The sequence below is a fragment of the Chrysemys picta genome, chromosome 7 (assembly GCF_011386835.1).
Source record: "Chrysemys picta bellii isolate R12L10 chromosome 7, ASM1138683v2, whole genome shotgun sequence".
NCBI classification, from domain to species: Eukaryota; Metazoa; Chordata; order Testudines; family Emydidae; genus Chrysemys; species Chrysemys picta.
Window position 1 is genome coordinate 19,043,353 of NC_088797.1, and position 27,859 is coordinate 19,071,211.

A 27,859-nucleotide genomic window follows, 5' to 3' on the forward strand; every position below is an offset into this window, starting at 1 on the left:
CCACTGCTTTTCAGAGCAAATGGGTTTTGAGCCTGCACTTTCCATGCTAAACAGGAAAGTGATCATAACTGGAATTCTGCATTCAGTTTCATTGCTGTTTGATTTTCTGTACATAATTGAACCAAGATTGCTTTGTTTTGAAAAGGGGGGAGTAATGGATACAAGAAAGAAAGTGGATATTTAAAAATTCAATTAGCTTGGTTATTTATAACATTTAGTTATTCCTGCAGCTAAATCAGATCAGTTCTGAGCCTTTAATTTCTCTTTAAGCTTTTGTAAGACTGTAGCTATCCAACAGCAAAATGGGCTAAATTCAGTGACAAGATGCTTTTTACATCTGCACTGATTTTGGTAGGGTGACCAGATGTCCCGATTTTATAGGGACAGTCCCGATTTTTGGGTCTTTTTCTTACATAGGCTCCTATTACCCCCCACCCCCATCCCGATTTTTCACATTTGCTGTCTGGTCACCCTAGATTTTGGGCCCCATGTGGATAACTGAAAATGCCCCTGCACTCCACACATCTTTCCTTTTCAAATTCCTGTGAAACATTCATTGGGAAAGAGCCAGATAGTGAGATGGTATTTACCAGAAGGACAATATATTCAGCCCCTAAACCTATAGATACCCTGTGACACACAGATCTCAAGCTATCTGTCACTACCACATATATCCCCACACCCTAGCCAGTTCCTACAGTCTTATGGTTACAAACACACATCAAATTATCCTTTCACTAAGGTGCATATTTATTCTTTTCTTACAGCTTATCTCATTGTAATGCAGGCTTACAGCAAGGAGACTCATCTAGCCCACCTTCAGAACATCACCCTCTGAGCCCCCAGTTGTTTCCTGTTCCTCCGACTTATACCCTTTCATCACCTCATTAACCCACTGATTACCATCCAGATGCTCACAATTCCCCACCAGAAAGTGTATAATAGCCTCCAGTTGGGCCTACAGCCTTTTTCAGGCTGCTGCACTGTCAATGGTCAGGGTGCTGCTGATAGTGCTCTGGCAACTAGGATATTGACAGAGGCCAAGACCCTCCTGATCATCCCCACAGCAAGGCCCTCTTTGGAACCATGCTGCTATGTAGTCCTTAAGGGCCACTACCACAATCCATCCCCAGTGAGGGATTCATGTGGTAGAGGGGGACGCTCTTCAGTGGCACAACTCCAGCACTGCAGCTACGCCACTGTACTATAGACACTTATTACAGTAATAGAAGGGGCTTTTCCATCACTGTAGTAAATCCACCCACTCAAGAGGCAGTAGCTAAGTTGATAGAAGAAGAATAATCATGTTTATTACTGTAATGCCTAAGGACCAACCATGAATGGGGCCCTATTAGACTTGGTACTGTACAAACACAGAGTAGTAGCCAGTTCCTGAAGATAAGAGTTTACAACTTAAACATACAAGACAGACACAGGTTTACATGACCATGTACTATTTTTCCACACATGTATTAGCAGTTAGAACCCAGGAACTTCAGCTCCACCGCAGACCACTTCCATTTGAGATAAGGTGGTAACTAGTATCAGAAAAGGGAGATGACACACACCTTGCCGGTGGTTTACACAACTATTTGTGAGGCAGCGGTGAAAATTTGGTACTGGGACTCCTGGGTTTTACTACTGGCTCTGGGAGTAGAGTGTGGTCTAGTGGACAGCACAATCAAGCATTTCACTCTTGACATATTTTCTTTGAATGACAGGATGGCTCAGAGAATGAGACTTGGATCTGTTAGGTTAGCAACCTTGGTTGTTTCCAGTATGCTCAGTAATAAGGCTGTGAATTGCAGAATTATTACCCCCCGTCAGTGGAAGAGGTAAGCCTAGAATTTATGATCTCCTGCCAACTATACCTAGGCTATAGGATATTTCAGGTGGGAATCTCTATCTCACACTCCCATCCTTACCACCATGGCCATCAAAGCTACTCCAAAGGGGGAAAGAGGGCTGAGCAAGACACAGTACTGCCAACACTTGCAATTTTATCTCCACTCTTGCGATACGTAGTATTTTGCGTAGTACCGCAGCTCCGGGAGTTATGTTGCCAACTCTCACAATTTTATCACAAGCCTTGAGGTATACAATGTTCTGCTTACAGCCCCAACTCTTGAAGACAATTGATGACAAGAGAATCTCAGCTCATTTAAATGAGAACACTAAGTCCCCAGCCCTCAGGGTTGCAGAGAAAAGCAAGAAAACGTGACTGGAGTGTACCCTAAAGGCTTGGAAACCAGAAAGCCACCACCCCTGCCCTTCCCCACTGTTAATTCTCATGATCGTTGGGGGGTTGGCAATACTGGAGATGGGGGGCTGACAATGCCACTTTCACAAGGATCACAGCCCCAGGGCTCCCCTTCTCTCCCTAGCCTACCCCTGCTCTGCTCATAGCCCAGGGGACTCCCCGCCCGCTCCCTTCCAGCCCTGACCCTGGTCTTAGTCTGCTGCAAACCTCCCTCCTCCTCGATCCATGACTCGACGCTCGGCAGCGGCTCCTCGGCCGGGCCCCGCCCTGATATCCCGGATGAACCCGCCTCACTCCCTCATCGCTGGCTCGGCGCTCGTCCTGCCCGGATCCCGGGCCTCGGCCCCTAGCGTAGCCAGACGCGGCTGGGCCGCGGCTCTTTCAGTCCCGCGCGGTCGGGAGCCGCCAGCTGCCGCTGCCCCGCCTGGGAGCCGAGGTGAGACCCGCCCCGGGGTGGGCTCCGAGTCCCCCCAGCTCCCACCCGCCGGGCTGGGCTCCCTGTCAGGCGGGGCTGAGCCCCTGTCCGCACCCCGCTTGGGGCGCGCGCCTCTGCCCCGCGCCGCTTGTACCGCAGGGCGGGGGGCGCCCCCTCCCCGCTCACGGGAGTGGGCGGGGCCGAGTAACGGCTGCCGGGCCCCGAGCGTTGGGGTCGGAGGGGAGCCCCCCGTTGCAGTGGGGTGAGCTGGGGGCAGTGCCGGGGGGTGCTGACGTTGTTGCCGATGCTCGGCGGGGAGCGCCCCGGTGCCGGTGAATCAGATCCCGGTGAGTCAGGGCTGAACCAGGGCGGGGGCGGCAGGTCTCGCAGGCGGTCACCTGTTCCTGGCAGAGATCCCGTGGCGCGTTTCATGACAGTCAGGCTGCCCCAGTTTGGGTAGCTGCATGGCCACTTTAAATTCCCATCACACACCCAGCTCGGTGTAGACTCCTCACTTCCTTTCACAAACTGGGGCAGTGTTGCTCTGTGCTGTTGACCGCTCCACCCTAGAGGTGGCTGCATTTTAAGCCTTTTTGTGGTGTTTGGGTGCGTACATTGTTCCAGGAATGAAAGGTGTTGTATACAAGTGAGATGATAGTTTTAAAGCAGCTTTCTCATGTATCAAGATGTGAATATCCGAGATAGGAGGTGATGAGAGCATTAGGAAGAAATTCCAACAGCTGGGAACTAACTAATGGCATAACAATCTTTGGGACAAAGCAATGTAATGTACAGGCGGGGACATAAACAGAAGCTAAATTACACAATAGGAAGGAGTTAGAATCAGATAAAGAATAATAGATTAGCCCTTTCTTGAACACAATGAAGCAGGCCAGGAAGTTATACTACAAACACAGGGTGGACCAGATCTGCCTCCTTTCTGGGAGCAGATCCTCAAGCAGGCTCCCATTTAGGTGTAACCTACCTTCCTGAACTATTCTTCTCCCCAATAAAGATCCTTCACTGTCCTTCTCGGCTGTTTAGTACATTGTCTGGCTTGGTGTCACAGTTCAGGGCAACAGCAGCTGTATTTCCCCTCTGTGATCCAGCAAAAGCACCCCACTCTCAGGCTCCAAACCCCTGGCTGACATACCTTTTGGGTGGAGACACGTGTGTCTGTCCCTTCTCAGGGGGTATTTCAGTGCTGAACAGCCTCCTAAGTACATCCTAGGAAACCCACTTCACATCAGTTGTCCCAAAAGGTTCTTTACATTATTCACTCTCCTAGAAAATTTACATACAATCATACAGTAACACATAAATAATTGCATTTTTAATACAATGGATCCCAAAGATATTACATTTTTTAATTAAGGTTTAACTTAATTCATTATGGTGTATCCAGGAAATTGCCCTCTGTCACATTTGGTATTGTTAAAAATATTTACCAGAATGCTTCCAGCATCCCAAACATTCTGGGTCAGACTGGCCATGCTCACATAATTTTATTTCCTTTAGCATTCCTTGTCATTCTTCATAGAAGTTTCCTTCCCAAGTGAAGGAGCTTATGAGAAACTTGTGTGTTACACCAAAGTATTGCCTGAAGGAAGGGTCCACTTTTTCCACCCACAAAATACTTGAGGGTCCTGTGTACTGTGTGATATGAAGAGGGGAAGTAGTGATTTAGTCCAGTGGTTCTCAACCAGAAGTATGTGTACCCCTGGGGGTACGCAGAGCTCTTCCAGGTGTACATCAACTCATTTAGATATTTGCTTAGCTTTACAATAAGCTACATAAAAAGCACTAGCGAAGTCAGGACAAACTAAAATTTCATATAGACAATGACTTGTTCATACTGCTCTATGTACTATACAGAAATGTAAGTACAATATTTATATTCCAATTGATTTTTTTATAATTATATGGTAAACATGAGAAAGTCAGCAATTTTTCATTAATAGTGTGTTGTGACACTTTTGTATTTTTATGTCTGAGTTTGTAAGCAAGTAGTTTTTAAGCATGGTGAAACTTGTGGGTATGCAAGACAAATCAGAGTCCTGAAAGGGGTACAGTAGTCTGGAACGGTTGAGAGCCACTGATTTAGTCCCTTCAGTCCGCTGTGGAGCAGTGTTCTAGGCTATAACTGGATTATTAAAAGATCAGAGAGAGTTACTGAGTTAAACTGTTCATCCTGTTTAAAATTGCTCTGTGGATCTCTTTCAGAGTGTTGTTTTGCACAAGCTACAAGGGACGATGGCACTTTCTCTTCGTTAGCTCAGTTGTTTCATCGGACATAATGCTACTGAACAGCATATTGCTGTTCCACTGCTGCTAAGACTCGGGGGACAGCAGTATCCCACGAGTGAACAAAACACCATGGCATCAAACTACCCTCCTCCATTTGATGACCCTGTGGAAGTGAGAGAGGGTTTTCTGTGTCCACTGTGCCTGAAGGATCTGCAGTCTTTCTATCAGCTTCAGTCTCACTATGAAGAAGAACACTCAAGTGAGGACAGAGATGTCAAAGGACAACTCAGAAGTAAGAGTCATGACAGCAGCTTTAACTTCTGCTCTGTAAAATTCCATGCAGTGAAAAATGTTTGTTGTACTACAGACTCCTAAAAGTGTCTCATCTATAAGTTTCACTTCACTAAAATATTGATTAAACTGAGTTAAGAGCGGGGTTGGTTTATGTGTAAATGGATTTAGGCCAAATAATAATTACTGTACAATTTCCAACAGAAAGCTTCCACAATGTTTTCTACCTTGGTTGCCTAACGTTAGGCACCTAAATAAGTGGCTTGATTTTCAGATGCCTAATTTTACACACCCAATTTAGAAAATGCTGGCTTTTCGCTTTTCTGAGAGTTTTCAGTACATGGACGATTTACAGTATTAGAATTAATAGCAGTTATCCTTGTAACTTCCACAGTCTATTTTTGACATTATGCCCAGGGATTTGTCAGCTGACCACTATGTGGATGCCTTGATCTTGTCAATTGCACCCCTTAATTGCTGGGTGCCTTGACTATATTTATACTAGATTTCTGTGCTGTTTAGATAATCATACTTTTCCATTTTTGTGATGATAAAAGATTGTTCTTAGCTTTTTGTTCATATACACTTTCATTTTATGTGTAGAGTAAAATGTGCAGAAACAGTCTTTTGAGTGTTTTTCTGGAAAGTCGCTTAATTGTTTTTCCTTAATTTTGAATTTTTATAATTTTTAACTATAATTGACAGTGCTGCTTAAAAGGACACTTTGAGATTAAAAGCCATATATTCAAACAATCTTTTATTTAAAAACATTGCTTATGTTACTCTTAGACCATGTTAGATTATTAAAATTCAGTTTTATAAATCTCATTTACTTTTCACCACTTCCGCTGCTCATTTGCTTTTAGCCATTCACTCATTTTGGACAATTAGAGTAGACTGGTCAGTTTCGCTCTTGGGGGTTCTCCTGCACTAGCACAGTGCTGTAGTATTGGAATTGCAAGTACCACACTGGAATATTTAAACCAAAACAACAATATTCTTTTCATTGATTTAAGAAAAAGAGAACTTGTGTTAGGTTTTTCCTAACTGTTTTTTGTTTTTAAACTAAACACCTACATTTTGGGTTCTGCTACGTCGGTAGTGTCCCTTTAATTGAAAATATACTAGTCTCACTTTTTCAAAATTTTCTTTAATTTGCATTTTTAAGGATGTTGTTTTTATCTGCCTTTTATAACTTTGTCATAGTTATTCATGTCAGGCCATATCCAGTAAAACTCACCCTAGCCTAGAAAACAACAAAATTGCTTTTATATTAAGTGGGGAGTAGTATTCAAACGTCACGTCAAAAATATTTCTAAGTGATTTCTTGCAGAGTTCAAAGTGTCCTAAATGCGGGTGGATAAGACGATCATTTTATATATAGCCTTTTACATGGGCCTGTGTTAATGTACTATGTTTTTTTAAATTTAAACTTGTATTCTGTTTTTATTGTGAGGGAGATGAAGTGGGTGTGAAAGAGCCTTATCTCTGATAGTCATGAGGAACCCATCCTTTTTCTTGTTTTTGTCCCACCCTGAAAGTCCCCAGGGTACCCCGCAGCTCCCAGCCAACGTGCTGAAGTCATGGAGGTCTTGGGAAGTCACAGATTCTATGGCTTCCGTGACCTCTGTGAGAAATTTTTTGCCTTACCTATGAGATCAAGAATGAGAGGGGAGATGGTTTGCACAGTAGGAAATGGATGCCATTATGACTAAAAGGAGAAGTGGTCCACGAGAAAAATCTCTAAACCAGATTGATCTCCTCACTCGCATTGAGTAGTACCTTACTCCTCAGGTAGCCCTTTTGACTGAGTAAATTTTAATTGAGATGATGTGGGTAACTGATAACAGTGAGGAAAAGTACAGCAGGTTTCCAATTTGCATGTATCCCATGACACATTAATATACGTGTTAAACTTTTTATGACAAATGATAGAAAAATGATGTGATTGCATGGTACTATCTTTAGTAGATACTGTATGGCAACTATTGAGGTGCATTATAATGTCACTATTCACTTTTCACTTGTTATATATTATTTGTGTGACAGATTTGTATCCTACAATATTCTTTAGAAACTGCCAGATATTAGCTTGATAGTAAATAGATATTTTTAAACATGGACTTTACTGGAAATTCACAGCACAAGAGACTAGAAAGCCTTTAACAAAGGCTTTGTAAAACAAATGTAACAAAGGCTATTTACGTAAGGTGGTGTAAATCAGGCTGTTTCTGTAGGGTGGTGTAAATCAGTTATGCCGGTGGTGAAGCTACCAAACCTATGACCTGCAGGTTAAATCTGTAGAAGAGCTGCTGGTGGTGCTAACTCAGGCCCGTCTATGATCATGTTGAAACTGTTGAATGCTTTTTGCTAGCAGATATATTAAAGAACCAATAATTATCATATTCTAATCCTTTGACTCCATTTCCTTGAATAAAATAATCTTCACAGATTTCCCTCCCCACTGTTTGCATGTGCAAATTTGGGTTGTCTCTCTATGAAGATATCAGAGTAGCAAAGATTAAGATGCTAATGTGATTGTACAGCACCTATCATGATGTTGTCCTGGTCCATGACTAGGGTTCCTAGGGCTTTGGTAATACAAAATAATAATTTAATATCCACTTTAGTGGTACTGACCTGCTTCCAACATTTAAAAAGTGCCCCCTAGTGTACTGTTCTTCTAAAAGACCCATAAAGAGCTGTGATCCACTAAGGCAGGGGTTCTCAAACTTCTTGGCACTGCTGTCTCTTTGACAACAAAAATTACTACATGACCCCAGGAGGGCCTGAGCCCACCCAAGCACCATGGCGGGCGGGGGCAGGCAAAGACTGAGCCCCACCACCCCGGGCAGGGGGGTCAAAGCCCAAGAGCTTCAGCCCCAGGCAAGGGGCCTGTAACCTGAGCCTTGCCCCCGAGGGCTGAAGCCCTCAGGCTTAAGCTTCTGCCCTGTGTGGTGGGGCTCAGCTTTGGCCCCAGGCCCCAGCAAGTCTAAGACAGCCCTGGTTACCCCATTAACTTGGGACTTCTTATAGAGCCTTTCACCTGAGGGTTTCAAACATCTTTATAAACAGAATTAATAAACATTGATATTAGCCACCTGTTGGCTCTGGCTGATGCTTAAATTATTTTTGATGACTTAATCAAGGGAAATAATCTTTATTTTGTATAATTTTTAAATTTCAAAAGTGGCCTGTCTCTAAGATGTGGAAGTGCAGATGTGTGGTTATGCAGTTAGAATGAGCTACTCCCTGTGCCCTGCAAACAAAACAAAAACCAAAACTGCTAACAACAAAACAACAAAACCCTTGGGGCTAAAATTCAAAACTGTACTTTCTTAGTTTTCTCTTTCACTTCATAGTTATCAAGTATTCTATCCAGAAAAGTCCTAGAAAAGTTCATTTTGTTTTCTGCAAAGTAATTGTGATAATCTGGAGACTGTCTCATCAATAAAATGTGAAACAGGGATTTTACTCTAATTTTAAGTGAAAGTATCAACATAACCCTTCAGTCTTGCATCTGAAGAAGTGAGGTTCTTACCCACGAAAGCTTATGCTCCCAATACTTCTGTTAGTCTTAAAGGTGCCACAGGACCCTCTGTTGCTTTTAACATAACCCTAATTATAGAATTGCTACTAATGGACATCTGTAATATGCTCATAGTAATTGTTTTCTTATTTAATTGGTTGGACTAATGACTGTAGTTCCTCCTACAGCATAGGTGGTGGTTGGAAAGTTGAGGTTGGCTCCTGTCTATCAAGAGTTGTCATAAAAACAGTATAAACCCCTAGCAGCCGCCCTGATTTTTCTAGAGGAAAGTCTTGGGTGTCAGGACTTCTGGCCTATGTTCCTAACTCTGCAACTGACTCTGTGAACCTATGTGAAACTCATCTTCTGTGCCTCAATTTAACCATCTGTCAAATGGGGCTAATCAGACCTGTGACCTCAGCCCACAGCTGTTGTGAGTCGTAATGTTTGTATAAAGCAACAGAGGGTCCTGTGGCACCTTTAAGACTAACAGAAGTAATGTTTGTATAAAGTGCTTTGAGATCGTTGGAAGCAAGATGCTTTAGAAGAGCAAAATATAATTATTGTTAACTGGTGGATAAATGTGACATTTGTTCTGTTTAAAACAGTATACGTGGGAGGGTCTGCAGCCAATTCACTGCAGATGTGAGCTGGTGCTTGTGAACAGTAACTTCCTCAGAACAGGCTGCTTACCTGCCCTCTAATAGCTGCTAAATGAATCAGACTTGTGTTATGTTTTTAAAATGTTCTCATATCTAGTACTTTGTCCGGTGTTTTAATTTCACAGATTGCTTGAAAAATAAGTCTTTGTCAGGGTACACTGTATTCCTGTGAGCTGCTGATAATTGGGAAGATGGTTTAACTGGCACATTAATATTCCCACCAGGTTGAGCCAAGTAAGAGAATTTGACCAATATTATCATAGTACTTACAGTGCTTTTCAACTTCAGAGCTCTTTCATTCAGCCGATTAATTCTCATAACATCCCTGTGAGTCAGTAGCTAAGTATTCCCATATCTCTACAGAGGGGGAAGCCGAAACAGAATACTAAAATGCCTCGGCCAATATCTCAGGGGCAAGTGTGGCAATAGGGATGAAGACTCAGGAGTTTCAGACTCCCAGTCCTTTGTCTGGCCCACTAGACCATGCCCCTCTCTCAGTAACACTCATCTCATGTGAGGTAGTCTGGTACAATGCATTCATATTTAAAATATGTTCACTATTGCAACATTGCTAAATGTCTTCTTTTTACTTGTTTTTTGTGTGTGTGAAATACAAAAAATGTAACTAAGTACTGCAAAGCAATACCATTTATAAGCAGAATCCTCAAAAACAAAGGTACTGCACTAAAGATAGTTGTACATTCAAGGAGCTGCCTTTATAATGCTTAATGAAGAGGACAAGGCATTTGCTGATCATTGTTTTGTGGCTTTCCTTAGGGTGGGGTCGGTAAATTGACTTTGGACAGGGTTCCCTTTCTTGGAGCTCAGTCCTGTGAAGTGCTGAGTAACCTCAGCTCCCAGAGAAATTACTGGGAATTGAGAGGTGCTCAGCACTTGCAGGGTGTGCACCACCCTGCAGGATTGGACCCCTGCAATGATGCGTCAGTCAATAGTTCACTATTTTAGATTCATTTATTTGCATAATTTTCTGTCATAAAACACTGATGCTGGTGCTAAGCACCTGTAACTCAAGTTTGTTAACAGGAGATGTGAATGCTAAACATCTCCTTATGTCCAGCCTCACCACTGTCTGACATATGTCTGGGGATGCTTTCGGGATCTATACACCAGGCCAGCTTATTTTTATGAAGGAGGAAAAATATTATTGTTTTCAAGGAAATTGGATTATGCTAAATGAGCAGATGAAGTTGCTAGTGGCTTCAAATGACAAGTGTTCCGGGACTGACTGCTTAGTGTTCGGTCTGTTTTTCAGATCTAGTCCAAAAGGCCAAAAAAGCAAAGAAGAAGCTATTGAAACGAGAAGGAGATGACCGAACTGATACTGGGGCTCAGGAGCGTTACGAGTCTTTCAGCTATGGTGGAGTAGATCCATACATGTGGGAGCCCCAAGAACTGGGTAAGAAAACAGGAAAGCCATGTGTAGTAGGACAGATTTTCTGTTAACTTACACTCCGTACAATCCAATTGATTTCAGTGGAGTTGCACAGATTGTAAGTCTACATAGAATTTGGTCCACTATGTAGAGAACTGATGCCTTGTGTATTGTTTTGTTATCTATACGCAGGCTCTTGGGTAACATTTTAGAAAATAGATGTGTTACTTTATGTCCTTGAGCCACTAAGTATGGATTCAGGTTCTGATTTTCTCAATATTTCTGTATTGCTTGGGTTTGAGTTAGGGGGGGCGTTGTTAGAAACAGGTCTGCTTGGCAAAGTTCAGGTCCATATCAAGACTTCTTTAAAGTTCAAGGGTGTCTTGTTTGTACTATCTACTTCTAATATCATTATTGGAGATTGCCTCTTACTCTGTATCCTGTTGTTATGGTTACAGTTTTCAGGGGCATTTTTGCTGTTGGGTCCTGGGATGAAATCCCACAGGACTGGTGGCAGACCTACACCTCTGGAACTCAGTCCCTTTGGTCTGCCAAAGCCTAAGTGGGTGAGCTTCATGGTGTATTGTATTGTTCAGCTAGGCTTTGAGTGTTTTACTCTTCAGCAGGAAGAGACACCTATATTTTGTATGTGGTTATTGGCTTGCACTAGTATGAGGAGGTGAGGCGACAGATGCTGTTATATATTTATAAATAAATATTTGTAGTGTAACCTCAGCATTGATTTCTTGCTCCATCAATTGTGTTGCAGGAAAAAAAGTCATTACTTCGTGATTTCCATATATCTGAGAATAAAATATGAGCCAGAAGAAACATCTTGAGCAGTGTTGAATTGCACTTTTCTTGAAGTGATTAAGCAGTTTTGATTTCTCTTATGTATTTGGCAGTCAGATTTTAAAATCCTTGAAGAGGAAAAAAAGGAAATTTAGAAATCTGAAAGAGGAATTGCAGTTGCATTTTTAATATCCGTTTGACAGCTTTAGTCCCAATTCCAGTGGTAGTCAGCAAATGAAAAGGAAGTAACTCTTACATTTAGTAAGCTGTTGTTGACTGGTAATTGAGGGATCAAGAGAGTAATAGGAAAAGGGTTTTTTTTGTTGCTTTTGCTGTCTTAAAATAATGCTTGTAATTTTAGCGGTAGAAATAATGTGCTCTGTTTATCACTAAAGCCAGCCTGCAGATAAGAGGTTTAATCTACAATTGTATTCAAAGCAGTGCTGTTAAAATACAGGATTCCAATTGATCTTTAAACTTCCATTTGAACCTGAGTAGCAAATAATGAAAAGAGATTAAAGTTTCCTTTAAACTGACATTTTACAAGGTCATGTGACTGAATCTAGAGACTTTCTTAATCTGTCTTTTCTGACCAGGTGCCATGAGGAGCCATCTTTCTGATTTCAAGAAACACCGAGCAGCTAGGATTGATCATTATGTTGTTGAAGTCAATAAATTAATAATCAGGTTAGAGAAGGTAAATTTGTTACTTCTTGATTATTCCTATGAATGTATAGAAGACTTGATGTAAAATCTTGTTTGAGTCTGTAATGTGCACAATTTGTGTAATGCCCAAGTTGTTTCAGAAATGTTGGAGGTTTAACCATAAATATTTTGTCTCCCATACAGTTTCCTTTTTGGCTCTCATTTTCTTGTGTGTCCTGTGCTTGGCCTGGTCCTGTACTTAAGCGCTCCATTTTCAATTTGAGTTAATGCCCCTATTCCATGTTGCCCCTTATACTTCTAAGAACTTCCACCTCTCAGTGGGCCAAGCCCCATCCCTTTACATTTTCTTCTAGTTTTCCAGTGCTAAGCCTCTCCCTCATACTGTCTGCTTCATATTTTTGCACCGAATCTTTTATTATTTATATTCTATTGTGGACCCTGTCTCATAGCTCTAGTTTACTTGTATCTTTTCGTAGATACAGTGATGATGGGTGCTGTAGGAAAAATACGCAAGACATTGTAAGCAATCTGTTGTAGTCATCGAAGTTAGTATGAGCTCCTCAGGTCAGGCACCTGGCTTACCTGTGTCATGTGCTGTTTACACCAGTGTTGCTGTAGAAATACTGGGAAAGTACAGGGAGATTGCTGTAAAGGACAGATTACTTTTTCAGTACATAAGAGAATGCTGTCAAGGCTGAGAGGTCCAAGCTGTTAAAAATGCCATTCTTGAGGCCTGTAAATATTATCTTATGAGAAGCATGCAATTGACCTGATTAACTCCTCTGTGTCCTTTGCCAGCTTACGTCATTTGACAGAACAAATACAGAGTCAGCTAAAATAAGAGGTTGGTATAAACTTACATCAAACTAACTTTGCTGATGTTTCACACCAGCTGATAAATGGATTTCATGGTGGTTCTAAGGTGAGGTGTGTTTTTTGTGTTTCCCCATGAATAGCTATAGAGAAGTCTGTTGTGCCTTGGGTCAATGATCAGGATGTACCATTCTGCCCAGACTGTGGCAACAAGTTCAGCATTCGGAACAGACGTCACCACTGCCGCCTTTGTGGGTCTATCATGTGCAAGAAGTGTATGGAGCTTGTCAGCCTTCCGTTGGCGAGTGAGTACAGTGGGCAGATGTGAGTTACTCCTGTCGTCCTCTTTGAGAACACCAACTAAAGGGGTTCAGCTTTTTCCATCTGAGCTGCTTATGTCTGTTTTCATCAAAGGTTCCTGTCTCTGATTCTCCAGTTGGTATACCCAGTTCCCAGGATTTCCCAGTGTGGTGCAACTGAATTTCTTTAATACTGGCATTTTTCATTTCTGTAGCATCTTTCCAAGGAGTTCAAAGTGCTTTATAAACATTAATGAATTCAACCTTACTGCAGGCTAGATAAGTATTAGACCCAGGTAAACAGAACTAGAATCCAGATCTCTTGGTTCCTAGCGATGTGCTCTGACAGCTACACCATGCCTTCTCCTAGCAGCTGTAGCACCTGGTAGCTTTGACTAAACAAGACAAATTGTTGCTGCAGCCCTTATACGCTGGTCTGCTAGCACTAATGACTATTTAAGAGAGCAGTGGGAAGAAGACAGATGGATAGTGCTATGAAGTGGTCAGCTATCAAGTCTGTAATGAACCCACTAGCAGTACTGTGAGAAAAATACTATCCTCCCTTTTATGAATTAAATGTGGATTAGTTCACAAAATCACTTGATTAACATTGGTCTTGATCATACAGTCATTTTAATTTATTCTCCTCTGTCTTCAGGCACATGTCATATAGTTCCAGAGAGGAGCTCGTGATGCCCCATAACTGGCTAATTATTAATATAAAAATAATCTTGGTAATTGTTAATTGTATATGCGAGTCTTACAACATAAGGTCCTCATCTATCTGATTAGCCGCTTGCTAATCTGATAAATTGCTTACAAAGGGGTGTAGGACGTCCCAATAGCTAGTTCGTGCCTCCCTAACAAGGTGTTTTCCTCTCTGAAATTTGTAGAACATGTGTGTCTATTTAGTCCCAGTGAGAGAGTGGAAATATTCATTCCCTTCTGCAGTGGTTCTCAAACTTGTACTGGTGACCCCTTTCACACAGCAAGCCTCTGAGTGCGATTTTCTCCCCCCTCCTCCCCCATACGTTAAAAATATATATTTTTTTATATTTAACACTATTATGAATGCTGGAGGTGAAGCGCGGTTTGGGGTGAAGGCTGACACGTGGGGGGTCACAAGCTAATAACCTCGTGATCCCCTGAGGGGTCATGATCCCAGTTTGAGAACCCCTGGCCTTCTGGGTATTACAGAATCATTTGTTTGTGTTTGTGGTTTTCAGGCAAACTGACCAGTGCCAGCAAAGAGGCCCTGGCCTCTCATACCAGTCCAAACTCCTCACCTAATAGCATCCATGGTTCCCGTCGTGGCAGCATTAGCAGTGTAAGCAGCGTGAGCTCAGTTCTGGATGAGAAGGACGATGACAGAATCCGCTGCTGTAGGCACTGTAAAGACACCCTACTCAAAAGAGAGCAACAGATTGATGAGAAAGAATACACACCGGATATTGTGAAACTCTATGAGGTAAAATAAAACCTATTACTTGTTCAGGGTGGGTGTGGAGGATGGCATGGAACTATATGTAGGCAATGCTCACACTTGGTCCCTGCCTTAGCTCCCTCATCTGACTTCCCTTATCTGTGCACCATTTATTGTTCACCACTCCAGGAAAATGGAATACAGGATGGGGTTGTCTGTCCACTAGCTGGGATATAAATGTATGTAGGGCTGTGTAATAAATGGTTCCTTCTCCCTAGCCTGATGAAGAAGCATCTCACTTTGTGACCTGTTTTATCTCTAATCATCTGGAGACAATAGTTCTGAGGTGACTCCCAAATTCTGGTCTTCCTCAGCTGGGTTGCTCATAAAATGCATTTTAAAAGAAGTGTGTATGTGCATATTTGTGTGTCTGCACTACATTAATGGAGTGTACACAATCTATGCCTCTTGCATTTAACTGTTTCTTGTATGGGGGCTGGAGGACAGTTGGACAGGATGGCTCAGGAAATTAGTAATAGGCTATAACTGGAGCCTTTCACTTCTAGGTTATGGGTTCAAATACAATCCAAGCCAATAGCGACTGAAAGTCATAATCTGATGGCTCTTTGGTGGTGTCTGTGAAATGGATTGATGGGTTTTAGTTCAGTTCCCAGTGGCTAGATGTCAATATCACATATCAGAACACCATAGTTAGCACTAACTGGTCCTCTTGTCAACAATCTCAGCAGAGAGGCCAAGGACTGAAGAAGTCATGACGACAGATATACCCCCTCAGCCCTAGAAATGGTCTCTGAACTTGGTTCAGTGGTGGGGCAGTGTAGGAAAGCTTGCTGTGCTACTGCACATGCTGAATTTGTTGTGTGGATAAATAGAGGACCTCATTGTCCTAGGTAGTCAATTTGACCGCATTCATCAGCACTAAACTCTTACATACATGCGCACATGCCCCAGATGAAAGGTTTATGCCATACAAATGTCTATTTTTTGCATGTGAGGAGAGTATGTGTATAGCTAATATAGGAGAACTGCATTGTAATCTCTTGATTTTATTGATTGATTAAACAAGAAACTCCGACTTTGCATGGAGAAGGTTGACCAGAAGGCTCCGGAATACATAAAGATGGCAGAATCATTAAAGTAAGCCTGTGTGATTTTCTTGCATGTGTTTTTCCCCATAAAAAGCTATTTTTAATACAAAGTCTATAGTAATTAAAACTGGCAACCTGTTCTCTATTGAGATTTGAGGACAGCCAAATATTAGATACTGAGATTTCACTATAGCCATATATTAGACACAGCTCAGTGGCTGAAGCTAAGCTAGTAAATATGAATCTCCTAAATTATTAAGGCATATCTTAGAGTTGACAGGTTTCATCTTTGGCTTAATTCTGGTAAGATTTCAGATGACAGTCTGAAATGTCTGAAGCTAAATATAAATATCTCATCTAGGTGGCCTGGAGAGATACTTTGGTATATCACGTCAATGTACAGTGTTTTAAACTGTTATGTTTGTGGAAATGAGGGGAGGATGTTAGATAGAGGATTTGAATCAGTGAATGTTTATTATGCAGTATGAGTGAAATTCTGGCCCTATTTAAGTCAGTGGTCAGAATTTCATCTGAGAAGTCTGCATAATACTTTACAGACAAGTACAATAGACTCTGTCCCAAAGGGTTCGACTCTAGGCTAGCTGTGGCAAAGGAAGAGATCCTCTATTGTGTAAGAGGAGGTCTACACAGTGTATGGTCAGTAGTAGGACATGAGTTATTTCATTGAGTAACAAAGGCTTCAGGGAATGACAGTGCATTTTTTATTTACAAAGCATTGGATCAGCATTGGAAATTGAGCTGAAAACAAACATTTTAAGTTAGGTTCTGAAGGAGGAGAAGGAAGCTGCATGGCAAATGGATTCAGGGAGACCATTCCAGTGAAGGGGCAAAGTGGGGTATTAAGTAGGGTTCCCCTTTCAATTATTTGAACTCACGTTATCTGGTCTAGTATGTGCTCTTGAGCTGCTCTGAAGACTTTGGAGGATCATTAAGTGCAGATAACTGGCTGAGCATGTCAGGATTTTGCTCCCAGATACAGTGCTGCTACGCGGGAAGTCATCTTTTTTACTCTATTGTCTTTGTGAAGAACACTGAGATTCTCTGGGGAAGGCTGTATAGAACTACAAAGTGTGATGATTATAATACCCTCTCCCTACTTACTACTATAAAATTCCAAAAGCCAAATGAATTAATTTATCATACTAATAGGCACTTCCAGGAGCTCCTCTTGGGACATATTCTCTCATTCAGATTGACTTATTTTGTGTATCTGTTGTCATGCTTAGACTCCTCACAAGGCTATATTTGTATTCTCTGGTGGCACATATTAAATGTAAAGTATAGGGTAAACCCTCACTAACTTGTGCTAATGACTGGGAGACCCATTTCGGATCTTAGAATTTTTGCAAATTAGCGAATAAATTCACAAACTCTCTGACAAATCAAGGCTACCACATCGCTGTGTGTGCTCAGTTTGTTTATTTTGGCAAGTATAGTTATGCTTTATTATTACATTATATGGCAATAGCACCCAAAATATTGTAGGCACTTTCCAAACAGAGTGATACAAATTTAATTATTTATACTAATATACAAATTAAACATTTAAGTCTAATTTTAAAAAATGAGTTTCAGCAATGAGATCTCACTACCACACTTTGCTATTACATCTGTACAGAAAATTGGTGCGAGACTGAATTTTTTAGGGTTGTGGATTAATGAAGTGAGATACGATACCACAGTACAGTCTGTAGTACTATGTCCACCACTAAATGAAATGTCAAATGTGTTGCAATGCCAGTTATTTTGAGATTCAGTTATTAAAAAAGGCATGTTAGCATTTTCATGCATCTTTCCAAAAAGCTATTTGCTTTTTTAATACAAGGTCTACAGAGAAGAAAATGGGCAGTATGTTATTTGAGACTTCATTACAGCAAAATATTAAGTACACAGCTTAACTGCTGAAGCTAAATGTAAATGTCCTGAATTACTAAAGTATATCTCAGAATTGACAGGGCTCATCCTTTCCTTGATTCTGATGGGTTTTCAGATGCTTGTTTGAAATGTCTATGATATTTGTGTTCTGTTGGATCATTTGATATAAAATTAATTCAGAATAGTATAGTCTTTGCATAATGTGCAAGATATGAAAATGGGTGGTGGGACCCTTCGTTCTTACAAATCCTTACTGATTATATTTTATTCAATAAATATAAAAAGCAAGATGCTAGGAAACTACAGTCTATTGATGTTTGTTGTTTCTTCATGCTGATTGATAATTGTCCTGATTTCTGACCAACTTAAGGAGAGGATAGCTTTGGTATCACTGTTTTACTTCAATTTAACAAAATAAACAAATATGCCATTAACTGTACACCCACACCCACACCCACCCACCCACACACACAATAAATTCACAAGACATTATGCATAAAGATACAGGCAGAAGAAAAACTGCTGTATTTAAAATATGGGTACTATACATGAGTTCATAAAATCATATAGTAAACTCTTCTGTGAAACGTTAGCATTCACAAATTAACCATTGTCTTCCCTTTCGCAAATAAGAAATTTGTTTTCACTTATGAGTTTAACATAGAACATTCACCCTGAAATCTTATTGGCTGCAGTAGACTTTTTATCTGACAGAAGAGATAAGAAATATTAAAAGGCCTCCTGTTAATTTTTACTATTGCATAGATTGCTGGCAGGACATAACTTAGTGTAAATGTGGATGTGTTTTCTTTCTTTCTTAGTGTTGGGGAGACAACTTACAATCTTGAACATGCTAATGACCTGAGGGTGGAGGTGCAGAAAGTGTATGAGTTAATAGATGCTTTAAGGTAAGGAACAAACCATTGAGAGAGAGATTTCTGTAACTATTTAGTGGATGGACTAAACTAGAGAGACAGTGTCTGAAATTGAAATGTACTGTACTTAATTTAATCAAACATAGAAAAATGAAAAATCACCTCTTCTAATAGAGTTTGAGTGAGAATATGAAAAAACAAACCAAAAAAGCAATCATGCTAGGTCATGAATCCGCTATGTGCACAGCACCCCTGTCTACATAAAAGGATAGTCAACTTCATTCTCAATTTTTAAAAACAAGTTTAAATAGATAGTATTCCTGTCCTCCCTGTCAATATTTTGTAGTTTTACAGCTCACTTGCTAATTTGTAAGAATATTTGTTTCCCCTCTTACTGTGTGAGAACCACTCACATGGGAAATTAACTATAGTGAAAGTGACTATACATAAAATGCTGCCAAAGGCACAAATTAAGCAAATTGAACGATATTTTTCTGTAAACTTTTTCAGTAATATTAGGTATTGTAGTAATTAGAGCTGTCGATCAATCGGAGTTAACTCGCGTGATTAACTAAAAAAAATTAATCGCGATTTAAAAAAAAGTAATTGCAATTTTAATCGCACTGTTAAACATTAGAATACCAATTAAAATGTATTGAATATTTGTGGATGTTTTTCTGCATTTTCAAATATATTGATTTCAATTACAACACAGAATACAAAGTGTACAGTGCTCACTTAATATTATTTTTATTACAGATATTTGCACTGAAAAAATAAAAGAAATATTATTTTTCAATTCACCTTGTACAATACTGTAATGCAATCTCTTTACTGTGTAAGTGCAACTTACAAATGTAGATTTTGTTGTTGTTACATAACTGCACTCAAAAACAAAACAATGTAAAACTTTAGAGTCTACAAGTCCACTCCGTCCTACTTGTTCAGCCAATGACTAAGACAAACAAGTTTGTTTACATTTACAGGAGATAATGCTGCTGGCTTTGTATATACGTCACCTGAAAGTGAGAACAGGCGTTTATATGGCACTTTTGTAGCCAGCATTGCAAGGTATTTATGTGCTAGATCTGTTAAACATTCGTATGCCCCTTCATGCTTCGGCCACCATTCCAGAGGACATGCTGCTGATGCTCGTTAAAAAAATAATGCGTTCGTTAAATTTGTGACTGACCTCCTTGGGGAAGAATAGTATGTCTCCTGTTTTACCTGCATTCTGCCATATATTTCTTGTTATAGCAGTCACGGATGATGACCAGCACATGTTGTTCGTTTTAAGAACACTTTCGCTGCAGATTTGACAAAACGCAAAGAAGGTACCAATGTGAGATTTCTAAAGATAGTTATAGCACTCAACCCAAGGTTTAAGAATCTGAAGTGCCTTCAAGAATCTGAGAGGGACAAGGTGTGGAGCATGCTTTCAGAAGTCTTAAGAGAAACACTCCGATGTGGAAACTACAGAACCTGAAACACCAAAAAAGAAAATCAACCTTCTGCTGGTGGCATCTGACTCAGATGATGAAAGTGAACATGCGTTGTTCTTCACTGCTTTGGATCGTTATCAAGCAGAACCCCTCATTAGCATGGACGCATGTCTTCTAGAATGGTGGTTGAAGCATGAAGGGACACATGAATCTTTAGCGCATCTGGCATGTAAATATCTTGTGACGCCAGTTACAACGGTGCCATGTGAACACCTGTTCTCACTTTCAGGTGACATTGTAAACAAGAAGTGGGAAGCGTTATCTCCTGCAAATGTAAACAAACTTGTTTGAGTGACTGAACAAGAAGTAGGACTAAGTGGACTTGTAGGCTCTAAAGTTTTACATTGTTTTATTTTTGAATGCAGTTATTTTTTTGTACATAAGTCTACATTTGTAAGTTCAACTTTCATGATAAAAAGAACGAGGAGTACTTGTGGCACCTTAGAGACTAACAAATTTATTTGAGCATAAGCTTTCGTGGGCTAAAACCCACTTCATCGGATGCATGCAGTGGAAAATACAGCAGGAAGATATATATATACAGAGCACATAAAAAATGGGTGTTGCCATATTAACTATAACTGTATTTTCCACTGCATGCATCTGATGAAGTGGGTTTTAGCCCACGAAAGCTTATGCTCAAATAAATTTGTTAGTCTCTAAGGTGCCACAAGGACTCCTCGTTCTTTTTGCTGATACAGACTAACACAGCTACCACTCTGAAACCTTTCATGATAAAGAGATTCTATTACAGTACTTGCATGAGGTGAATTGAAAAATACTATTTCCTTTGTTTTTTATAGCACAAATATTTATAAATTTTATAGCAAAAATAAATATAAAGTGAAATTTGAAAATGTGGGGAAAAAATCCTAAAATATTTAAATAAATGCTATTGTATTATTGTTTAACAGTGTGATTAATTTTTTTAACTGCTTGACAGCCCTAGTAGTAATATACACCTCTACCTCGATATAACGCTGTCCTTGGGAGCCAAAAAAGCTTACCGGGTTATAGGTGAAACCGCGTTATATTGAACTTGCTTTGATCCGCCGGAGTGCACAGCCCCAGAGCACTGCTTTACCGCGTTATATCAGAATTCATGTTATATTGGGTAGTGTTATATCGAGGTAGAGGTGTATTAAGAAAAATCATGCTTCTGTCTGAATGTAGATTGACAGTGTCTCTCTCTAACACCTGGATCTTGTTTTGAATTTTTCTTACTCTGGGCCCTTATTTTTGTACTAATTCACTGTATGCATATTCTGATTCAGTAAGAAGATTTTGACTCTAGGCTTGAATGAAGAGCCTCAACCTCATCCCAAAACTCTACAACTTCAGAGAATGATTAGATACTCAGCTACCCTTTTTGTACAGGTAAACAAAGCATGAGTTGCACATATGTGACTCTTCTGCAGTGTTCTCTTGAAAAGCAAAAATTGGAACCATAACTAGACTCAAATTACTTATTGGAGAAGAATAACTTTTCAGGCTATTTAAATGGTGAATATCCTGCAGTCTGACTGATGAGCCTTTTAAGGCTTTCCCTTGGCATGAAGATAACTTGTATTGGAGACCTAGTACCGTACGCTTGTGCAACATGTTTAAATGCCCTTCTTGAAATGACAGCGTATTTTGCACATCTAGTTTCACCAATTGTTGCTTATTAATATTTTAAGTACAAATATATAGAAAACTTTTTTTTTATTTTGTAAGCTAAACTTTTCATTAATTCTGAGGAGATATTAGACTAAAATGTGTGCTCTAGAGACGTATTATTTCAGAATAGTGTATATTCTTACCTAGATGTGCTTTCATTATTTTCCCGAGTATTAAATTGTTGCAGGGAAACTTTTTTTTCTGTTGAGCATTGGTTTGTGGTATAGAAAAGTTGAGAAACTGGATCTCAGTACGGCACTAGATCACCTTACTCTTTTAATTGAGTTTCTGTTTTTGAGTAGGCTAAAAACCTGCAGTTTGTTAGCAGTATTATTTTACTATTTATACTCTTCTCTAGGAAAAACTGTTGGGTCTGATGTCCCTGCCAACCAAAGACAAGTATGAAGAACTGAAAGAGAAAAGAAAACAAGAGATGGATAGAAAACTGCACATGGAAAGACAGGTGAAGATGTGGAACTAGCTTTAGCTGCGTTAGGGCCTATTCCTGCAGTCACTCACGTGTATGTAGTTACTCATTTAGTACTCCATTGTGCCTCCATGTACGTGAGTAACTGTTTGCAGCACTGGCCTTTGTGTCTCATTTAGCCTGACAGGAACTGGCCCATTTCTATATGGATCCCTGTGGAATGAGGTTGTGGTATTCCCTGGAGGGAGACAGGGCATGTCTTGTGAGGAGAAAGGAGTCATTAGCAGAGAGAGGGCTGGGTTGGGTATGTCTTGGGGTAGGAGTAGAGGGAGGAATGAGAATCCTTTTCCTCAATTCAGTGCATTTCCCTGAGGGAGGACAATTTGCCCTCTGTTCTAAGATTTAATGAATATTGTTATAAGATTTCTGTAGGTTTCATTATATTTATGACCCCTTTAAATTAATATTGTGTGATATTCCATTACAAGAGCGTCTGTTAGAGACAGGCTTGGCCAGTTTAATACCCAAATCAAATTAGGATTGCTCTTTGCACAGTCTCATCAGGCACGTTTTTCAGTAAGTGCACACAACCTTCAGTGAAGAGGATGACAGTTATATACTTTATAACACTACTACTAGTGTAGCGCAGGAGAGGGTTTATGTAGGCAGCTCTGGTGGGATTTGAGTTGATTTGTGAAACTACTAATAAACTCAAGGAAAAAAACATCCAGTTATTGTTAGGAACTCAAGCATCTTGTGAAGTGTGGTGATCACTTCTCTCTGGGATATACTCATGTTGTGAGTTTGGATGGGCACATCGTTGTATGATTCAGAAGTATCTCCATGTAATTGGCCTTCTGAACTCATTGCAAATACCTCATATAACTGAACTATGGGTTGTTTTTAAGGATGGTAAGAGGTATTTTAACCCTCTCTACTAACACGCTGTCACTGAGGAACAGTGTATTCTGCATAATACAAATACTGCCCCAGGCATAACTACAGGACAGAAGGTTTGTAGCAACCGGATCTGAGTTTTTGGGTGGAAATTAATATGTGTAGATTTTAAATTGTGGCTCTGAGTCGTGTCTTGTTTGAGCAACACAGAACACAAGGGTGACACCAAGACAAGCCACTTCACATTAATATCTTATTTAAGCCCTATATATTCCTCCTGTTGTAGTAGAAATGAGTAAAAAATCTGTTATGTTGCTCCTATAATCTAAATAATCTGAGTCACAAAACAAAATAGTGCAGCCATCCTCCCTTTTTGAGAGACTTGTGCATATTGCCCAGTTCTGAAATGGACACTGTCAACTTTTTAAAATTACTTTAAAAAAATTTCATTTCTGATGGAACCACCTTCGAATAGTGCACACTGAATTTTTTAAAATAGGGTTTTCTTGCTCCTTTGATGTTTGAGTTTTTTCAGCAAAGGGGAAACTGACTTGATACAAATGCTGTCAGCTGCACAAAATAACCAAAAAAGTGACTAACTCTTTTCAGGTATAATATTCTCAGGTGTTGGAACCATATAGGTACAAAAATTTCAGGCAAAAATGGGGGTTTAAGCTGATGGGTCTCCTGTTAAATCTTGTCTCTGCTAGGCAACACTTGAAACGCAGAGAAGACTGGAGGAAAAGCAGAAAGATTTGGTTTCCCGATCCACAGCTGCACCCAATGGTGAGGTTCCTTATCCAAAAAGAGGCACAGTAAAGAAATCTGAAGGTTGGTTACCTACATCCAGCTTACCTCGCCAAAGGGAAATAGCCGACCCGCTTCTTCAGCAGATTGACAATATTACATCCTTTATTAAGCAAGCAAAGGCAGCTAATCGGTTAGATGAGGTCCGTATGTTGCAAGAGAACCTGCGACAGCTTCAAGATGAATACGATCAGCAGCAGACTCTGAAAGCTATTGAGCTTTCTAAAAGGCAGGCAGAGGAGGAAGAGATGCAGAGGGAGCAGCTTCAGGTCCTTCGTGAGAAGGAGTGGGAAAGGGAGCAACACAAAGCAATGTCTCAACACTCAAGGACACGTTCTCTAGACTTCAGAGAAGTGAAGCAGCACCAGCATGAATCTGGAAAAGAAAACCTGAACCAGATAGCACAGTCTTTGGACTTAGATACCACTCAGATGAAAAGCAGCCCAAGTTCTAAAACACCGTCTCCAGATGCTGTCCAGAAACAGGTACCTAAAGAGAATTCAGTCTTCCCAATCAAACCCAGAGAAGGCCCACAGTACATCAGGGAGACAGACCAAAATCAGACACTGTTGCTAAACCCTTTTGAAGATGAGGCAGATACTAGTCAAGTAGAAGACCCTGCTAACACATTGGCTAGAGACAGTTCTCAGGTGGTTTCTTTGCCCACCAAAGCCCTGCACAGCGATAAAAAAGAATATAATCCATTTGAAGATGATGAGGAAGATCAGCAAACAAATGGGGCAACTGTTTATGCTCCAAATCCCTTTGAAGATAATGGAAATTCATTTCAAAAGTCTGTGAATGATCAGAATTCTGGTAATCCATTTGAAGGGTTGTCTTCTACCAATCCCTTTGAAGTTGATGATAATGAAATCTCAGGAGAGGACATTATAGAAGAAGAACTCCTTCTCCAACAGATTGATAATATCAAGGCTTATATTTTTGATGCCAAACACAGCGGACGGATGGACGAGGTGGAGGTACTGACAGAGAACTTAAAAGAACTTAAGCGCACATTAGCAAAGCAGAAAGAGAAATCCAAGTGCTGAAGCAATAATACGTCCACGTAAAAATAACTTTATAGTCCACTGTTAATGCTGGAGGATGGAGCAGATTGAATTTAAAAATAAGGAGCACAGGTTACAAGAGGGAATGATGAGAAGAATCTTGAATTTTGTGCTATGCACTTTCATTTAGGTGTTTCCACTACTATTCGGATTTGGAGACTAAAACTGAATATTCTAATACTATTATATTATTCTCAAACATGTTTAATGATACAAACTTTAAATAGTATGAACTTTGTCACAACATTTTTAAATTGTTAATTATCATCACATGCTTATTTCTGGGCAAAATGGGAAAGTGCTAATAGGGAAATAGATGATTCAAAAATATCTGTGATGATGCAGACATCAGTCTGCCATTTTCCCTTCTTCCTTTGGCTTTGTTGCAATATTATAGGTCAGCCTTTAAAACTGGACTTCCATTAATAAGTGACCAACATTATTGTCTAAAATTTTTGTGCATCAGATGTTTCCCCTGAAAATGACTTAGTGCAAGTTGTTACAGGCTAGTTCAACTGCCTTATTGTGCTACAAGAAAGTGCTGTTAAAAAGCAGGCTGCTATGATTCTTTGAGCTGCAGAATATAAAAGCTACAGATCAATTTGTGCAATGCAAATATGTAAAGGGATTTTTAGGGATTTAAAAACAAATTTGATAACTGTGATCTCATAGGTGTTTGGGAATTTTTTGTAATAAAAAAGCCTTGCATGCTGCCACTTCATTTCCCCATACATTTTTTTTTTTTAAAGCTGCTGCCATTGCACTGGCCATAAATTGCAGAATAAAAGTAGAGGGGTCTGAGCTGTGTTCAGAGGTGAATTGTTTTTATAAAAATAAACATCTAACTCCCTCTTTCCAGGAAGAAAGTGGCAGTATCACTGCAAAATCAAACGTTAGGGAAAACCATCCAATTTCTAATTCCTTTTTTGGAACCTGCACATTCCTTTGTAAACTCTGGGTGACAGAATGATCACGTGTGTGTTATTTGTGAGACTGGAACCCTGTTTACATAGCACTTAGGGAACAGAATTTTGTTTGCAATGGAAAAGCTGAAAAGCCACTAAACTGGAATTTTGTGAAAAAGTTGAAGGACAAAGTTTGTGGCTGTATAATGCCCTTCAGTACTTCACTTCACTACTTGATTCACTTCCTTTAAAAGATCGTGAATCTACATCACTGAATCAAACTTGATTGCCTTACATAAAATAAGGTTGGATGTGTTTTAAGCTCCAAGTATGAGCCTCTGTTAGGATCCACGTGAATGAAGGCCATCACTTTTGAAGTGTGAGTGCCCAAAGTTGGTCACCTAAATCTTGATTTGGGTACCTGAATTTGCTTCAATGGGAGATGCATGTGCCTGCATCTCTGAAAAATCAAGCCCCTCTTGTTTTCTAAATCTAGATTTAGGTGCTTAGCTTTCAGCACCCATGTTTGAAAGTTTTGGCCTAACTGTGTGTATAATTTTAGATGAAATAGAGCAAATGATTAAAACAGACCATGCTAGCACTAGCATGCACATTTTATTGATCAGTGAATATGAAAATACAAACCCTTATGTGACAGAACAATGTTTGTAGTTTTGCCTAAATAAGTTACTTATGCCTTTTTTAAATCTCAAGAGGCATAAGTAATGTTAACTGCCTGAAAGTCAAAAGAAGGCTCTTTAAGCTTCGTTTCATTCTGAGAAAAGGACAGGGAGTAATGCATACCTTCTCATAAATATATAACATTTCCTTTAGTGACTTTAAATAGTAACTGATTAGATAAATCAATTGTGATTTAAAGCAGTCACACGTGGAAGGTCCTGTTTCCTTTTGAAATGGCTAGTAGCACCCAGAGTTTGCTGCTGCAAACTAAGCATTTACTGGTTGTATTATTTAAAAGAAGATCCTTGAATATTAATGCCATAAGACTCTCTCTAATCAGAGCTCATCGAGCCCTTTACCTGTGCTGTCCACTGGGTAAAATCCACCGGGACTAATGGTCTTGCAGAAATATCAGGCTGTGGGGAAGTGTATCATGGCACCTCTTGAAAAATGCACTAAAACGGGTGCTAGCACCAGATTAATTAAAGCAGGTGAGATGCATGTCCCTGTAGCTCTGAGATTAGTCAAGGCATGGAACTGTTTACATTTTAAAAGCATAACAATTTAGCAGTTGTTCATTTAAGGCAAAACTGTTTCCTGTACCAAAGCAGAACTGGCTCCTTGGCTGCAATCCAAAATTTATTTTGCTCTCAATTTAAGAATTAAAAATGGTTCAGTGGCTTCAGCTTTTTACATTGGGAGGCAAGGGGAGAAAGTGTGTTCCTTTGTTGCAAATATCTTGCATTGTTTGTGTTTTACAGTCTAATACACTAAAGTATATGTATTGTACATGTAACAATGTATTTTTACAAGCAGATAAGATGCTAGTGTACCTCATGAGCTCAATCAATGTTAAATGTGATAGACTAGAACTCAACAGTAAAGGTGATCTCCAAAGTGAAAACCTTATATCTGTATGTGGACTGCTGTGGAGATTACATTATAAAGCAGAATGAAGACATCCTATTGTCAAATAACTAGCATTGACATTTGTTAATAAACTTGCATGCACTACTCTATACTGAAAATTTGTAAGAAATAAAATAACATGTTTATTTTGGTGTGTGTGCAGTAGTTGGAAAATGCTTTTAAATGTTGGTCTAGAGCCCAATAGGATCTGACAGGGGCAACGTTAAATGTGCAATACCAGGGGAACTTTAATATAGTGCCATTACAGTAATTTTCTTTTGGGGGCATATCAAACTGCTTTAAATTAAGATATGCAGCTTCACACTTATCCCCCA

At 40.0% G+C, this 27,859-nt stretch overlaps 1 protein-coding gene across 6 annotated transcripts; it reads left to right on the forward strand.

Moving 5' to 3' along the window:
* Window positions 1-2,537: 2,537 nt before the first annotated feature.
* On the forward strand, window positions 2,538-27,670 carry RBSN (rabenosyn, RAB effector). 6 transcript variants are annotated; one of them, XM_065550888.1, is made up of 12 exons: window positions 2,538-2,696; window positions 4,899-5,214; window positions 10,678-10,821; window positions 12,186-12,286; window positions 13,054-13,099; window positions 13,212-13,392; window positions 14,594-14,835; window positions 15,878-15,948; window positions 18,617-18,703; window positions 21,447-21,549; window positions 22,190-22,294; window positions 23,866-27,670. In XM_065550888.1, exons 6-12 carry the CDS (start codon window positions 13,242-13,244, stop codon window positions 25,009-25,011), a joined length of 1,905 nt encoding a protein of 634 aa, XP_065406960.1. In that variant the 5' UTR covers window positions 2,538-2,696; window positions 4,899-5,214; window positions 10,678-10,821; window positions 12,186-12,286; window positions 13,054-13,099; window positions 13,212-13,241; the 3' UTR covers window positions 25,012-27,670. The 6 variants fall into 6 exon arrangements, with proteins under 6 accessions (XP_065406960.1, XP_005288508.2, XP_042705801.2 ...); XM_005288451.5 differs by having other exon boundaries at window positions 13,212-13,373; XM_042849867.2 differs by having other exon boundaries at window positions 12,186-12,276.
* The last annotated feature ends 189 nt before the right edge of the window (window positions 27,671-27,859 follow it).